General features: G+C 48.0%; 1 protein-coding gene across 5 annotated transcripts in view; it reads right to left on the bottom strand.

The window, feature by feature from the left end:
• DIP2B (disco interacting protein 2 homolog B) overlaps positions 1-13,713 on the bottom strand; it is a 62,580-nt gene that overhangs the window by 26,297 nt on the left and 22,570 nt on the right. For 4 of the 5 annotated variants that reach the window (XM_048327750.1, XM_048327749.1, XM_048327752.1 and 1 more), the window contains exons 2-5: positions 8,992-9,063; positions 3,991-4,128; positions 3,355-3,480; positions 1,467-1,679 (exon numbers count right to left, since the gene is read on the bottom strand). In XM_048327750.1, the coding sequence (XP_048183707.1) occupies positions 1,467-1,679; positions 3,355-3,480; positions 3,991-4,128; positions 8,992-9,063 (549 nt within the window). The remainder of the gene's footprint in view (positions 1-1,466; positions 1,680-3,354; positions 3,481-3,990; positions 4,129-8,991; positions 9,064-13,713) is intronic. The other variant, XM_048327753.1, reaches the window with a different exon arrangement.

Here is a 13,713-nt window from a genome sequence, read left to right on the forward strand (position 1 = left end):
ACAAAGGAAAAACCCCACAGTATGAAACTACGGGCTGGGCTTTACAGATAGTCTGAAGTCAAATCCTAAATAATTCCCACTGAGGGGTTTTGTGATTGATTCTGTGTTGATTTCCCTTTTTCTAAGGAGGAAAAAGAACCCATTTCTGCATCCCTTTGGAGACACAGTGGCAAGGAATATTTCTCATGCACCGAACTTCTAAAATCATTGGAAAGGACATGGATTTGTACAATCCAAACATCTGCAGGACTTTGCATTGCTCGAGAGAGAGACGTGCAGAGCTGTGTATGTGAGAGTTCTATTCCTTTAAACCAGGATGAATGTGGCAAATGTAATTCTGACAAAGATTCAAAGCTTCTATTTTGCATAAGACACTAATTAGATTAGACAGTAGATATTCTGGAGGTAAAAAGCTATGTTACCTTAATTCATTGCAAAAGGTAATGTGGCCTTCTGCATGCTCCAATTAAAAACAGCCTCTCTGCTTCAAAGACATTAATTATATTGACTACATTTTATGGGCAATCTCCTCAGTTTTCCATTTCAGGAAACAATTTGCATCCCAGCGAATAAACAAACAAAAATAACAGCAATAAAAAAATAAATAAGTGAAAGATAAAATCACCAGCACTTCTATGCACTGCTTGCCCCAACCCAGTTAAGCAGAAGCAGAGAGCACATGAAATACAGACAATGTCCTACGGTGCAGGAATTTCCTCACCAGCAGCTAAAAAGGACAAACATACACAGAGCAAAAACAAACTTGGCCATTTCATACAGAAGCATCAGCAGCAAGGAGCACCTCAGAGCCTCAGAAAACTGAGCCCGGGGTATCCAGATCTGTAGATTTTGCTCCGTCTCCTCAGTACCTGGATGCTCTGGTTATTCCTCAGACAGTCGTGGAAGAGCTGGGCTAAAGCTTTACTCCTCTAACCCCATTTTTTAATGACAGGCTCATTTGTTCACACACATGGCTGGATTTGGTTCTTTTTCTTTCCTGATCTAACGCAAACAATAAACCATCAGGGCTCAGAGCAAAATGAGGATGTTAAACACAGCATTCCCCCACTCCACAGGCACAGACACCCCTAGGGGATTCGTCAGGACACAGATGAAAATGCCACTTGCACTGGGGAGCTTTGTGCCCACAGGAGCTCCCAAGAGCTGGAGACATAAAGCAACACAGGACACAGAGAGTTGTGCCTCCTGCTCTGTCCACACTGTCCCTGCAGTCTTCCCTGCTTCCAGAAGCTCCTGCTCTCCACTCTCCCTTTTACAACCACCTCAATCTTCTGAAATTCTTCCGGAAAACAACAGCGTGACGGTGCAACTCCAACCAATCCTAGCAAGTTCCATCAATACCAGCTAAACTCTTGCTCCAAATTTCCCTTCTGCAAAGGACAACTGCAGCTTTATCAACACAGTCTGAACTCGAAGCGATTGTTCTGTTCGTACCCAGCTCCTACCTATTCGAGTATTGGCAAATACATCAGCTAGTGACCCACTGGTCCCTTTGCCTTCTCCATGGGAAAGTGTAGAGGATGCTGATGAGGATGTGGATGACCCCTGAACAGATCGGTTGATCCAAGACTCAGCATTCTGTAAGCTCTGGTGCAATGCAGCAGAGAGAGCAGCTTGGCGCCTGAGCGAGCCCTCGTCCTCGGAGGCGGAAGACGTGTCTGTGTGGAAGCAGAAAGAAAATCTAGCTGCTTAGGGAAAAGCACATGGCACTGAACATGCTCTTTCCAATCACATATCAACAGCACAGGCTTTCACAGGAAGATCTGTTTTCCACGGGCTGTTACATCAGCCACACCAGAGGTTAAAGCAGCAGAATTGTCAGTGGGAACACACTCACCCCTGTTTGATTCACCTCCTCAGACAACATACTTCCCCTGGGGTCTCCAAGCCTAGAACTTAACTCTCATTACTTTTCCATTCACATTCCATAATATCAGATGCTGTTTTGCCTAACTCTGGTCATTCTGAACTGGAAAGTGAGGGGTGAGGGTTGTTGTCAAACTGCAAAGTCCCAGGAACAAAGAAAACACAGGAAACAACTGTGCCAAGGCCACAGCAGAAAACGCTTTTGTCTGGGGCTCTAAATGAGGCCCTTTCAATTGCAGAAAACAAACAAAAAGCCCAACCCCAAAACAAAACAGAGAAATCTACAGCAAGGAACTGCTTCCTGTGTGTCCCAGAGCACAGATACCTCAGCTGTCCCAAAACTGTGAACTGATTATTTAATTACCATGAAGCGAGCACTCAGGTCTTGAGATGTTGAGTCGTACATTGCTAAATACAAACATACCGGCAGCTTTGGCCTGAAATTTAGGTGTTCCTCAAAGTGATTTTCTGCCTACACTCGAGCGGTAAACCAAACTACCAAATCATGTTCTACCCACTTGCAGAGTGGAACGGAGTTAGGAGCTGAGGCAGAGGACTGGCTCCAGCCACGCTGTAAGTGCTGACCTCGATTCTTGTGACTCCCACAGCACAGGATGTGCTGCAGTCCTGGACAAGTGAGCACAGAGCTGAGACCCAAGCAGACACCAGGAACATGCATCAGCCCCCCGGAGAAAGGAAGGGAAAAAGGAAGTGTGATAAAACAGGAAGTAAGGAGGAGGAGGAGGAGGAGTGACATGGCCCAGCAGAGCAGTTTCAGAGCTATGAATTCACCAGGGGATGTGGATTCATAACATTCGGATGACTTTGTCAATCCAAATGGCTGCGATGCTTCTGCACAATGAGACACAACATAGAAGTCACTGCCAAAAATCACACGGACTCATTTGTCAGTCAGTGCATCGAGCTGCTGGAAAACAGAGGGTTACTGATATCTGCTGCACATGCATCGTGACAGACACCATGTCATCCAAGGATTCTGCTGCAGCCAGTACATGGCAGGGGTGGGAAAAGTCCTGCAAGTCGTGGAATCCCAGCGGACCCCTCCGAGGTCCTCGCCCAGAAACAAACATCGCTGCAAGCCCTCCTCTTGTGTGCTGAGCATTAAACACGAATGAAATCAAGACGTGAATTATCCATCAGAAACAGGTGTGAGGGAAGCAGAAGTGGCCTCAGTCCAGGGCTGCTCAGCTCTGGCCAATTTGAACCATAGAACCATGGAATACCCTGAGTTGGACCCACAAGGACCGTCCACGTCCAACTCCTCGCACAGGACATCCCAAGAATCCCACCACGTGGTTCTTTAAGAACTCTGGAAGAGAGGTCACTTCCCAGCCCTGAGAGAGGACTAACACACTCCCTGCAGGTGTGTGAAGAGCTGGAACACCGGCAGCACTGCAGCCCCTTGGTTTGGAAGGTGTGACCCTGGACATCCCGGCACAGCCTCACCTGGGGGAGTGCAGGCGTCTGCCGGGGACTGGACGAAGGTGGAGCGGCGCTTGGTGGGCATGGGCAGGGCCATCTTCTGCTCCTTGTGCTTGGCCAGCGCTGCCTGGACCGCTTCCGTGTGGATGTCTGCGAGAGGGAAGGGCACAAGCTGCCTTCAGCAAGAGCACAGCAGTTAGGGTTAGGGTTACGGTGCCAACACCCCGATCCGCCTGTTTGTGACATCCCCCTTTCAGCGCCTTCCCAAGGACTCTTTTCTGCCATCCCAGGAGTAGCATCACCTTTTATTCTCTTTTTTAAAACAAGGAAACTAATTGAGGTTCCTGAAGTTAGCAAGCTGAATGCAGGGCCAGGTTTGTTACTGTGGAAACTTCTGGATTAAGCTCATTACATCTTTGTGTAATTGCACCAAACAATTTGCATCAATCCAGAGTATCAGGGTGGCATTATTTGCTTTTTCTACTTATAACGGGTTTTGATTCAGCAGCTGCACCCCACAGTCTGATGTTTCATTACAGAGAACCACCAAGACAGGACTTTCCATCAGCAGACATAATAATTTTGATTCCTTGAGAGGACACAGCACTTTCCTCCCCACGGAGAGGAATCCAGGGGAGGGACTCTTGTGCCTGCCCTTACCAGATCGATAACGTTCATCTCTGGCTCCCCCTGAGCGAGCTCGGTGGAATTTGGATGAGGAGGATGATGCTGAGGCTGGAGTTGCAGATGGAACGGGCATCTGAGGTCTGGATTCCTTCTGTAATGCTGGATCGACCCCTGGAAAACATGGAGCAGGAAATGAAAGGAGCTTTTTTGGACCACACTTTTCCCTTTTCCCATGACAGCGTTGTGGATGTTGGGAAGCTGGTTTGTCACTCAGTGTCCCAGTGACCAGTGCTTGTCATTGACTGGAAAACCAATAATAAACCAGCAGCAAGAGCCTTTGCTGTTCCCATTAATCACAAACCCAAGGAGACCTCCAGCTGTTCGGTTCTGGCTTTCAGCATGCCAAGTGCATGGCTTTATCATCCAGGAAAAGTTTGTTTTTCCCATTAAAACAGGGAGCAAAATAGATAATCTGATAAAACACCATCATTTTACATAATTCAGCAAGAGCAACTCGGAATTGTTGCTACTGGAGGTTCAATTTTAAAATGAATCTGTGTGTCAGAGGGAAGTTTTGAAAACTAAAACCCAGGGGTCACCCAGCTGTAATTTCACCTGGAGTCATGCAAAAACAAGAGCAGCTGCATCACCTAAGCATGTGCTGCTTCAGAATTCTCACAAACTACCAAAGGATCAGAGCAATGGAGAGAAAACCACAAATCCTGGGCTTCAATTCCAGTTACACCACCTTTCGAGGTGTGTGGTTTTAGGTAAACAACTTCAGGTGAGTGCCTTGAGCTCAGGGACTCACAATAACAGCAAATCACCCTGACCTAGCTGCAGGAGTCTCCACAGGATCACAGAATCCTTGAGGCTGGGAAAGCCCTCCCAGACCATCCAGTCCCAAAGCTGTGCCCAATCCCCACCTTGTCCCCAGTCCAGAGCACTGAGTGCCACCTCCAGCCCTTCCTTGGACACCTCCAGGGTGGGCACTCCAAACCTCCCTGGGCAGCCCCTGCCAAGGCCTGAGCACCCTTTCCATGAAACTCCTCCTGATGTCCAACCCAAACCTCCTGACCCCCACCTGGCTCCACCCTCCCGTTGGGGAGTTGTGGAGTGAAAAGGTCCCCCCTGAGCCCCCCTGAATCCCCCCAGCTCCCTCAGGATTCTCCAGCCCCCTCCCCAGCTCTGTTCCTGTCTCTGGACACACTCCAGCCCCTCAATATCTCTCTTGTAGAAAGACAATTTTTTAATTCCTCATCTTCCTTCATCCATCTCCTGTCCCTTCTAAAATCCCAAAGAGCAAAATATTACTGGAATATTATTGAATGTTAGAGCAAACTAACAACCCACTTAATTGTGGATTGTTAATGATTCTTTAAACTACCATGGCAAAAACTGAGAACCTTTATTTCTAGTTAAAGAGATCTGCTGGCCAGAAATCCTCAAACCAATTAGGGGGACAAACAATTATTCCACTGGGACAAACAATTCCCTTTCCACTGGTATTTTTTTGGATATGGTAACATATATCAGAGTCCTGTATTTGCTTATCAAAACACTCTCATCCCCTGTGCAAATGTGCAAGGGGCACAAAAAGCTGAATGGAAAAGGAAAAGAGATCTCTGGAGTTCAGGTGCAGGACCTGGGCTCCAGAGCAAGATTATAGATTCAAAATCTCAGTTCACCCACATCCAAAAGCATCAGTTTGTGTCCCTTCCTGTCACTCTGGAACACATTCCATTGATAACCAGTTTAACATCTTTGTAGCATTTATTTGCCTTCATCAAACCCAGCAGAGTTTTATTTTGATCCAAAGACAACACAACTTCACAGACCAAACAGAAAAGCTTCGTGTTTTCTGATCACTCGAGTATTTACGAATTCAGGCACCCACTAGATGTCAGCAGCAGATTTAACACTATTTTAAATGAATTATTAAATTCATATTCAGTTCTCTTTCGTAAGTCTTGTAAAAGCCTCTCATCTCTCTGCGGGGCATCACAGGGCAAACATGACATTCCAGTTAGGAAGGGATCAGAGGTGGCTGTAAGTGACACGACACACAGAGAACAAGCTCTTTGTTTCAGTATTTTGCTCTGACACAATAACATGTTCCAGTGGCCTCACAAAGCGTTCAGACACAGAGGAGGAAGGAGTGTAAATCACTAATGGTTACACAACAAAGCAGCACAAGTGAGCCGAGCCTGGCAGGTGACAGGTGATTTATTTAGAGCTCCCTTCAGAATAATCCTGCTACAGCTGCACTTTCTGCTGGCAGAAACATGACAAATATGACAGAGAGATGGAAAATGAATTATTTTAGATTGGCTTTGAAGGATGCCATGGATCTGTTGACTGTCTTTAGTTTCTAATGAAAATTGACTGCTTTGTGATTCCTGCGTTTTGGTGAAGGGCCAATGATTCAGAGATTCAGAGACTGAACCATTAGAAGATCAACAAGGAGAAATGTTTGCATGAATAACAAGGAGAGCAAGTGCCACATGCACAAGGAAGCAGCTGCAAACGCGTCACTCTGCTGTCTGCGTACGGAATGGAACAGCAGTGCTGGGGCTGGACTGGCTACTCCTGGAAGATGTTTTTGTTCAAGCTACATACCCATAAAAACATGGAAATAACCAACTTGAGTCTCCAGGGCAGCCTTAACACACTCCCAGAACCCAGGGACACCTGGCCCAGCTTCAGGCACGGCTCCATGGGCTTCATGTGCTGCACTTGCTGCTGCCTCCCATCAAGGAGAACTCTCTGGAATTAGAGACTTCAGATTTTGGGATCTGCAGGTTGCAGAGACTTTTCAGGAGTTACCAGCTAGATGGACCTTAATGGATACTACACCAGGAAAAAATGCATCTTTAGGTAATTAACAGTGCTGCCTTAACTCCAGAATAACGAGGCAAGCTCCCAGAGGCCATGTGAATGGAGCACAGATTGAGCAGTAAGAACCTCCTAAATTATCCTGCTGGCATGCCCTGACATGTCACCTTCCCTCCCTTCCTCTCATTCCACATCCATGAAATGGAGACACTCCATCAGCCAGTGCTCAGAGAAATGGCACTAAATGCCAGCACTAAGTATTTTGTTGCTGTTGTTGTGGACTAAATTAATTTTTTTCTCATTACCAAGGTGACCTGATTCCCAATCCCTCAAGCATGACTTCCACAGGGTTTTTACAACAGGAGATTCCCAGACACTGGGGCAGCTGGGTGTGAGATGTATAAAAAGCTGGAGAGCTGGGCTGGAAGGGCAATCAAACCTCTGGGTTAATTGGTGACCTCCATCATCCCTGGCCTCTGCCTGGACTTTGGCTCCACTGGCAGCTCTCAAAGCCCCACAATTAACGAGCCCAGTCTCGCCAAACACTTTTTTTCCCTCCTAATTAAACATTTTCTGAGACAGATCAAACATGTGCACAGTGCCAGGGTTGGGGCCAGGATTGTATCATCTTCAGCCTCCAGAAGACTCGGGACAAAAGCAGGGCTGCCAAGAGCTCCTGAACCACCCAAGGATTCCCCATTTCCTCCTCAGGCTCGAGATCTCCGCTGGCACAAATGCTAGCCTGAGGACTGTAAAACCTGCTCAACAAATACATACTTATCAAGAGGGATTAGTCATGTGTATGTTCATTTTTGGTTTCTTTAAGTAACAGAAATAGATTTGATAAATAGGCAGCAACCAAGTTGCTGAGATTCCCGTCACATCCTGCTCCAGGGAGTCCTCAGCACGTGGAGAGCTGTTTGTAACAAAATCTCCATTTTGAAGGCTAAATTACAATTTCTGCTTGCCTTGCTCCTTTCAGCACGCGGCTCAGACAGAACACACTGATCTTTTGGGTATAAAACCCAACCTCAAACAAGGGAACGAGCCCCAGCTTGAGATGAATAAACAACCAAATGCAACCTGAGAACCAGCTGGAGAGCAGGAACTGGGCAGTGGTTTGGGGTGGAAGAGTCTGGAAGTTGCCACATGACAACTTTATGTTCCCCCATCAAGTGCCTGAAGGGAGCTGCTGTCATTTCCCCCCAGTCCCGTGGTGTTGACGGGCAATAAATGCACTTTGAGCTTTTACTCTTTATCAATTTTTTTTTGGCAGTAAACCAGGCTCAGTAAATTCCAGTAGCTCCATTCAGGACTCCCCGTCACATCCAGTCACTGCCCGAAGTCAGAACCAGACACATCAGTTCTTAATGGCTGAATGTCTCAGCAGCTCAGTAACAATTATTCCGGGTAAGCCCCACAACAATGATTAGACACACATTCAGCCACGTCCTTCAGCTTACAATTCTACATAATTATCCCACACACGACCAGCTGAGCTGCTCCGGATCTCTGAACCAAAGGAAACCACTGTACCCAAAGGACGTGATTTCAGATACTCTGGTAAAATAAAGCAACAAATTATGAAAATCCTAATGTTTCTCCAACAAGGCATTAAGATGGCTGAAGGACACAGCACCGACCAACACTGCAGTTCAGACATTTTTGAGAATGTTTCCAGAATGGTTCTCAAGGAGCGTCAGGATTGATCCAGAGCCCCTGAGTTCTCAGCAGGCAAGGGAGTGGGATGTGATGGACGGATGTGGGCGATCACAGGATGCTTTGGGTTGGGAGGGACCTTAAACCTCATCCAGTCCCACCCCCTGCCATGGGCAGGGACGCCTTCCACTATTCCAGGTTGCTCCAAGCCCTGCCCAGCCTGGCCTTGGACACTTCCAGGGATCCAGGGGCAGCCCCAGCTTCTCTGGGCACCCTGTGCCAGGGCCTCCCCACCCTCCCACAGCACTGCAGAGTCCCACCAACGAGCTCTGGAGCTGCCAGGAATCCCTGGAGCTCAACAGAAGACAAGAACTATAGACCCAATCCACACCCCCCCACACTGTCATGGATCAGCTCAGGAAACACCTACGGAACAGAATAATCCAGAGTTGGCAAATGGGATCTCAGTGCTCCATTCCACAGATCCCTTTAATGTCACAGCTCTACAAAATCCTGATTCCAGCCCAAACGAGGACCTACCTTGGGTTTGCGGAACATACGGAGCCAGCAGCTTTGCTCTCTTCTTCTCATACCCCTTCTGTGTGATGTCCCCTAAAAACAAGCAAAGAAAACTCATTTAATCACATTAGAATTTTTCAGTTTGAGGTCTGCTTGCTTTTTTTTCAGTGCCATGAAAGTTTTACCTGAACACAGCTGAAGAAAACCTGAAACTCAATGAATCCAAGTACATTAGGATTTCAAAGCTCCATATTACAGAACTTCTGCAGTTTCCCTTGGGATCAGAGACCTATACTATCCACTATTTAAATGCAATAACTCGGATCACAGCAGCTATCTAAATGGAATATCAAAGCAGTGAAAACCTAAAAAGGGAAACTGGGAGTGCATGAAAATATTCTGTAACCACAAAACAACTTAGGCGAACAAAGTGGGATAATTCCCAACCAACAGGGGGAAGGGGAAGTGCAAATTCAGAGCCTCATCTTCAACTAGTCAAACAGCAAACAAAGCGAGTCCACTCCAGCAGCTGCTCAGGGGGTCTCCAAAAACTGAGGCAAGGATGGGCAGTCAACTTCCAGACTCTTGGCCAGCAAGCACAGCCCATGATCCAGGTGCCAGGGCCTCACCACCCTCATGGGGAGGAATTTCTTCCACATATGTAACTTAAACTTCCCCTCTTTCAGTTTGAACCCGTTCCCCCTGTCCTGTCACTGCAGTTCCTGATGAATTGTCCTTCTCCAGCTTCCCTGTAGCCCTTTCAGACACTGGAAGGTGCTGTGCAGTCTCCACAGAACCATCTCTTCTCCATGCTGATTATTCCCAACTCTCCCAGCCTGTCTCCATAAGGGAGGTGCTCCAGTCCCTTTTTCAACTTTGTGGCCTCCTCTGGACTTGCTCCAACAGTTCCACATCCTTCTTATGTTGGGGGCCCCAGAACTGGACAGAGGACTCCAGGTGGGCTGTCACAAAAGCACAGCAGAGGGGAAGAATCCCCTCTGGAGTGATTATTATTAGAGTGATTACTCTAGAGATCAGAATAAGCATTTGTAAACTTTTCCCTCTTTTAAAAAACTAATCTGTCTGATCCTGGAGATGCACCATCTGGCTGCTGCCTTTTGTTTTAATTTCTCACATTACATCAGAACCACAAGAAAGACTGAAACCTTGGAGGGATTAAAACAAACAGCCCTGCAGCGTTTCAAGCCTCTTCGTAGCCTGCCCAGCACTTAGAACCTCCCACCTCCCGGAGATGGGGAGCACTCAAACTCACGGCACTAAGAAAACAGAATTATTTGGTATCAAGCTAAAATCAAGCCACAGTTATACGATGACAAGAAGTGAGTGATCACAAACAGGATGTTTTCTTTGCTGTGAGCCTGAACTGAGAGGGAACAGCCTCAGCCCCGGAGCAGCTCCGGCCTCAGGGTTTGCTCTGAACAGGATCCTCCTGCCAGTCCCCTCCTGCCGGCGCCGGGGGCCACACCACAAAAGGGGATTACAGGCTTCAGGCTCTAAGCCTCCCAACACCACCAGCATTTCTGCTAAAACATTCCAGCTAAGTGCCCAGTTGGGTTCCAAAGGTGATTTGTGAAATGCCTGGAAAGGGAATGGACTGCACTCCTTAGTGCTGGGCACTCAAACACCAGTGGCACTTGAAACACCGAGACCAGGAGTTTCAGAGCTGGAGTGGGACTCAAACTTAATGGCTTCAAATTGACAGAGGTTTAGAGAAAATATCGAGAAGAAATTCCTCCCTGTGAGGGTGGGGAGGCCCTGGCACAGGCTTCCTCTGGATCCCTGGAAGTGTCCAGGCCAGGCTGGACACTGGGGCTTGGAGGAACCTGGGATAGTGGAAGGTGTCCCTGCCCATGGCAGGGGGTGGAACGAGATGAGGTTTAAGGTCTCTTCCAACCCAAAGCATTCCATGGGTCTCTGACTGGCACTGCTCAGGGCAGGGTGTGCATCTGCACACAGAGTTTTATCACACTCCTCTAACACTACGTTTGAGTCAGGGCCCAACAAGTCCAAACAAATCCAGCAGCTGAAAAGGAGAATGTCCACGAAGCACTGAAATGCCAAGCAAAGCAGTAATTTTAGTGCCTGACTGCAATGCAGAGCTCAGGTGACGCTCACCCCGCTCACCGGACAGGTACGTGCAGGGAGAGGGACAAACTGAGCTCCCATGTGGCCAAGGACGACGTGCTGAGTGACTGCAGCAGCTCTGCCCAGGTCTGCCTCCACTTTCAGAGGCAGTTTTCAGAAAATCATGGAATGTCATGAGTTGGAAGAGACCCCCAGGGATCTTCCAGTCCCACCCTTGGCCCTGCACAGACACCCCAACAACCCCACCCTGGGCATCCCTGGCAGCGCTGTCCCAACGCTCCTGGAGCTCTGGCAGCCTCGGGGCCGGGACCATTCCCTGGGGAGCCTGGGCAGTGCCTGACCCTCCTCTGGGAGAAGAACCTTTCCCGATATCCTCCCCTGGCCCAGCTCTGGCCGTTCCCTCGTGTCCTGCCACTGGTGACAGGGAGCAGAGATCAGAGCTGCCCCTCGGGATGAAGCTGCAGCCCCCAATGAGTCCCCTCAGTCTCTTCTCCAGCTGAACAGACCCAGAGCCCTCAGCCACTCCTCCAGACCCTTTCCCACCCTGTGTCCCTCCTTTGGACCCTCTGCAACAGCTTTAGATCTTGTTGATATTGTGGGACTGGAGGTGAGGCAGCCCCAGGCCAGAGCAGAGCGTGACCATCCCCTCCCTCGCCCGGCCAGTGACACAGGACCTGGCAGCCCCCAGGACAAGGTGACCCTCTGGGCTGCCAGAACACACATGTCCATTTGGGAGGCACACGGAGCCAGGGGATGGACACTGCAGGAAAACAAACACAGGTACACAGAGAAGGGAGGGGTTTCTCCTTATAAGCCAACCCACAGGTTTGTTCAGAGCTGTTATTCTGTGATTAATTTCTCCCCAAGATTTAATTGTACTCTTGCCATTGGTGGTTACACACTACATATAATGAAACATTTGCCACAGAAAATTGTTGGAATTACTAAGGAACACAACATATACAAATAATGTAAGTACATTATGAACAAATACCAGAACTTTAACTACTAGTAGCATCCCTTTCTGTTTCACATGCTGGAAAGCAGAGAATTCCCTCTAATTACTTGTTCCACACCAATATCCCACCAAGAAAACAAACCCATCCACACTGGAATGCAAGCAGGGCCTGGTTCCCAGGCTCGCATTTGGAAATCTGAAGCCAAGGTGAGATACTACTGAGAAACAAGAAGGTAACTCAGGCCACAGCACTACTTGCAACCTCAGCTCCATGTGATGCACATCGTTGATATTATTGTTGTAAAAAGGATTCTCTGAGCATAAGCCAATGAAACAAATAAAAGCCTTATGCTACTTGGCAAAAGGAGAGAAGTTCCAAGGAGAAAAATTCAAGCAGTAAATATAATAAAGGTGATAGATTCCTGGGACTCCCCGGCAGTGCTCTATCTTCCTAGTGCTGAATTTCCAATTCCATCTGAATTTTCATGTTGTTATAACATAAAAAAATAGATCAACCATCCTGTTGACAAACAGGTTGACAGTCTCAAACACCTGCACAGGATTAGGAAATGTAAAGCCTCAATTTTGAGACCAGCCCTACTGAAGTGGAACTGGGCAGCAGGGACTGAAAGGTTTGGGGAAAGAGATAAATCCGAGTTCTTTCCAGAGCACCATCCACACAGGTGCGAACCAAACCACGATCACCTGAAATAAAGCTCCAGCAAGACACAGGGATTGTCCTTTTGGGAAAAACCTCATGTGCAGGCATGGGTGTAGAGTCACCTCATGGACATGATGATTTGACTACTGCAACCACAACTGTCACAACCAAATTAGCGTGTCCAGCCTTGGAAACAAGTGTCCCTTTGACACGTGGCACAGGTGGAATGAGTTTGTTGAATAAATCCTCTTATCTGGTCATGCAGAGTCCAAATTTGGTACCAATCCACTGACACAGAAACAAAAGAATCACTAGAGAAAAAGTTCTCTTTCACCCTATTCCTTTTCTGCTGATCTACAGGAAATGGAAATGGCGAGATCTGGACACAAACGTGGACTTCCTCACGGAATATCACAAGTTACAGCCACAGGAAGAGCACCAGGACAATAGGGCTGCAGACTCTGGAACCATTCACTCCTCTGACATAACCTTGGTCAAACAATAACTCCCCCTTCCACAAACAAAACACTCAGTGACACTTTGGGTGCTAAATTCTCCCCAGAGAGCTCAAAACCCACCCTGAGAACCACAACCCCTCTCCAGGCAGATGGAAGACAGGGCACTACAAAGAACCATCAGCAAAGCAAACGAGAGCTGATAATTCGGCTGTAAAATGGTGTTTGTTCATTCCCAAGGAAGAAATTAAAACATGAGCAGCTTTGAGACTCTCCTGGCTCCCTCCCAGCCACCATTTCTGTTCAGTTCACTCTGTATTTATCCATATCTGCCGTGAGCCGAGGCTGAGCCTCCCCAAGCTGAGGCCCTGCCCAGGAAATGGGGTTCTGCTCAAAGGGAAGCAGTTTTAGGGGTTTCAGAGGAAAGATGAGAGTGAGCTGAGCTGCTGCTGTGGTGGAGGAAGAGGCTTTTCTTCCTTCCTGCCACCTCTGCTGCAGCGACAGCTCCGGTGCAGCGACGTCTTCAGCTTCCACAGGTAAGCAGTGCCCTGGAACAGACCAGG

This window comes from Corvus hawaiiensis, chromosome 24 (assembly GCF_020740725.1).
Source record: "Corvus hawaiiensis isolate bCorHaw1 chromosome 24, bCorHaw1.pri.cur, whole genome shotgun sequence".
Classification (NCBI taxonomy): Eukaryota; Metazoa; Chordata; class Aves; order Passeriformes; family Corvidae; genus Corvus; species Corvus hawaiiensis.